At 38.7% G+C, this 1,715-nt stretch overlaps 1 protein-coding gene across 1 annotated transcript; it reads left to right on the top strand.

Moving 5' to 3' along the window:
- The first annotated feature begins 303 nt into the window (after positions 1–303).
- On the top strand, positions 304–1,515 carry LOC112796392 (ethylene-responsive transcription factor ERF027-like). The gene has a single exon (XM_025838825.3). It carries the CDS (start codon positions 415–417, stop codon positions 1,096–1,098), a length of 684 nt encoding a protein of 227 aa, XP_025694610.1. The 5' UTR covers positions 304–414; the 3' UTR covers positions 1,099–1,515.
- Positions 1,516–1,715: the final 200 nt, after the last annotated feature.

Raw genomic sequence — 1,715 nt, 5'->3', positions numbered from 1 at the left:
AATAATGCAGCAACCACATTTTGATCTGATCGATATAGCCCCTAACTCAGCTATGCTCCTCTTCTACTGTTGAAATCCAAAAAGATCCGGTAATGCTGGGGTTTTGAGATGGTTTTTGCTTAAATATATTATATCAAAGTAAAGTGATGTCACTGTCATATGAGCAAATAATTGATTAGCTAAATAAACTACTATTAAATATTAATTAATTAATAATAAGTAAAGTGATGTCACTGTAATATGATTTGCTCCCTTTTCGTTAGCATATAAACCCAGCCCCTTCCTTCCACCCCATCCCCAAACCATTTTAGTTTTTTATTTCTCCATCTCGCTCACACATTAGCAACTAGCTTAGTAGATAGAGAAATTAATAGAACCTTAATCCCAATTTCCCACACTATCTCAATAAATACTATGTTAAACATGATGAACAATAATAGGAATAACAACCCTGCACCACTTTGCCCTCCATTACAAGTCCAATATGATTATCATCATGGATATGATTATTCTTCCTTATTGTTCTCCTCATCATACTCGTTGGCGGCACCAGGTAACATTAGTGCCGCCACTGCAGCTCCTAACTCAGCATCCTCTCCTCACTCTGGCACCGGAAAGTACCGAGGTACGCGGTGTCGGAGCGGAAAGTGGGTGTCAGAGATAAGAGAGCCACGGAAGTCAAACCGCATATGGCTTGGGACATACCCCACGCCGGAGATGGCTGCCACCGCTTACGATGTAGCGGCTCTTGCATTAAGAGGTCCTAATGCCTATCTCAACTTTCCCAATTTCATGCTCGCTTACCCTATTCCTGCCTCCTTGTCCGCCCCTGATATTCGCGCTGCCGCGGCCGCTGCGGCCGAGGCGAGGCTTGTTACATCACCACCGCCACCTCCACTGCCAATACCACCGGAAAACCCTTCAGAGATTCTGGAGGAATATTTCGATGAAGAGGAGGTATGGAATATGCCGAGCTTGATCGAAGACATGGCCAGGGGAATGCTTATGAGTCCCCCAAGAATGGTGGAGTCCTTCTCCTCTGAAGACTTTGCCGAGTGCTATTCGGATCTTTATAGTACTCTTTGGAGTACTTGGTAAATTAAAACCGGCTGAGGATTAAATAAAATAACAATAATAATAATAATGGTATGATCTCTCTCCATATGTGTGTTTGTTTCTGTGCTTCTAGCTAGGTCTTGCAACAAATTAAAGCCTAGATTATTATATTTCAAATTGTAAGGTCACTTTCATGGTGCCTTCTCAAGTGAAAGAACCAATTTAAAAAAAGCTAAGTTTTGGAGATTTCATAGTGCACCTTGGTTTGACTTAGCTTATTATGCCTTTTCTCTAGAATTAATGAGCTTCTATTATTGTTTAACTAATTAATAATAGGTTGTATCTGAATAAAACTACCTCTAGTAGTGGCAGGATGAGTAATATGCTGCTGCCAATGAGAAAGTGTTTATGTGTAATGTAATTGCATATGTAAGATATATATGATGGTTATTTATTTAATTTTGTGCTTCATTTTTTCATAACTCTCTTTATGATGATATGTTCATATGTATGATTATTGATGAAGTGAAAAATTACATACACATACATGTCTTAATTTTATGCATCTATTTATAGTAGATTAGAATAATATAAGTGGGAAGTTCAAGAATCATAACAATTGTACTTTCCAAGAGAACAAAGATGTTAAGATGTCCAAG

This window comes from Arachis hypogaea, chromosome 4, assembly GCF_003086295.3.
Source record: "Arachis hypogaea cultivar Tifrunner chromosome 4, arahy.Tifrunner.gnm2.J5K5, whole genome shotgun sequence".
Classification (NCBI taxonomy): Eukaryota; Viridiplantae; Streptophyta; class Magnoliopsida; order Fabales; family Fabaceae; genus Arachis; species Arachis hypogaea.
The sequence above is the reverse complement of the archived record's forward strand: the minus strand, read 5'-3'. Positions and strand labels throughout refer to the sequence as shown.

Coding starts and splice junctions, on each gene's coding strand:
- LOC112796392 (XM_025838825.3), top strand. CDS start 415: ATGTTAAACATGATGAACAATAATAGGAATAACAACCCTGCACCACTT.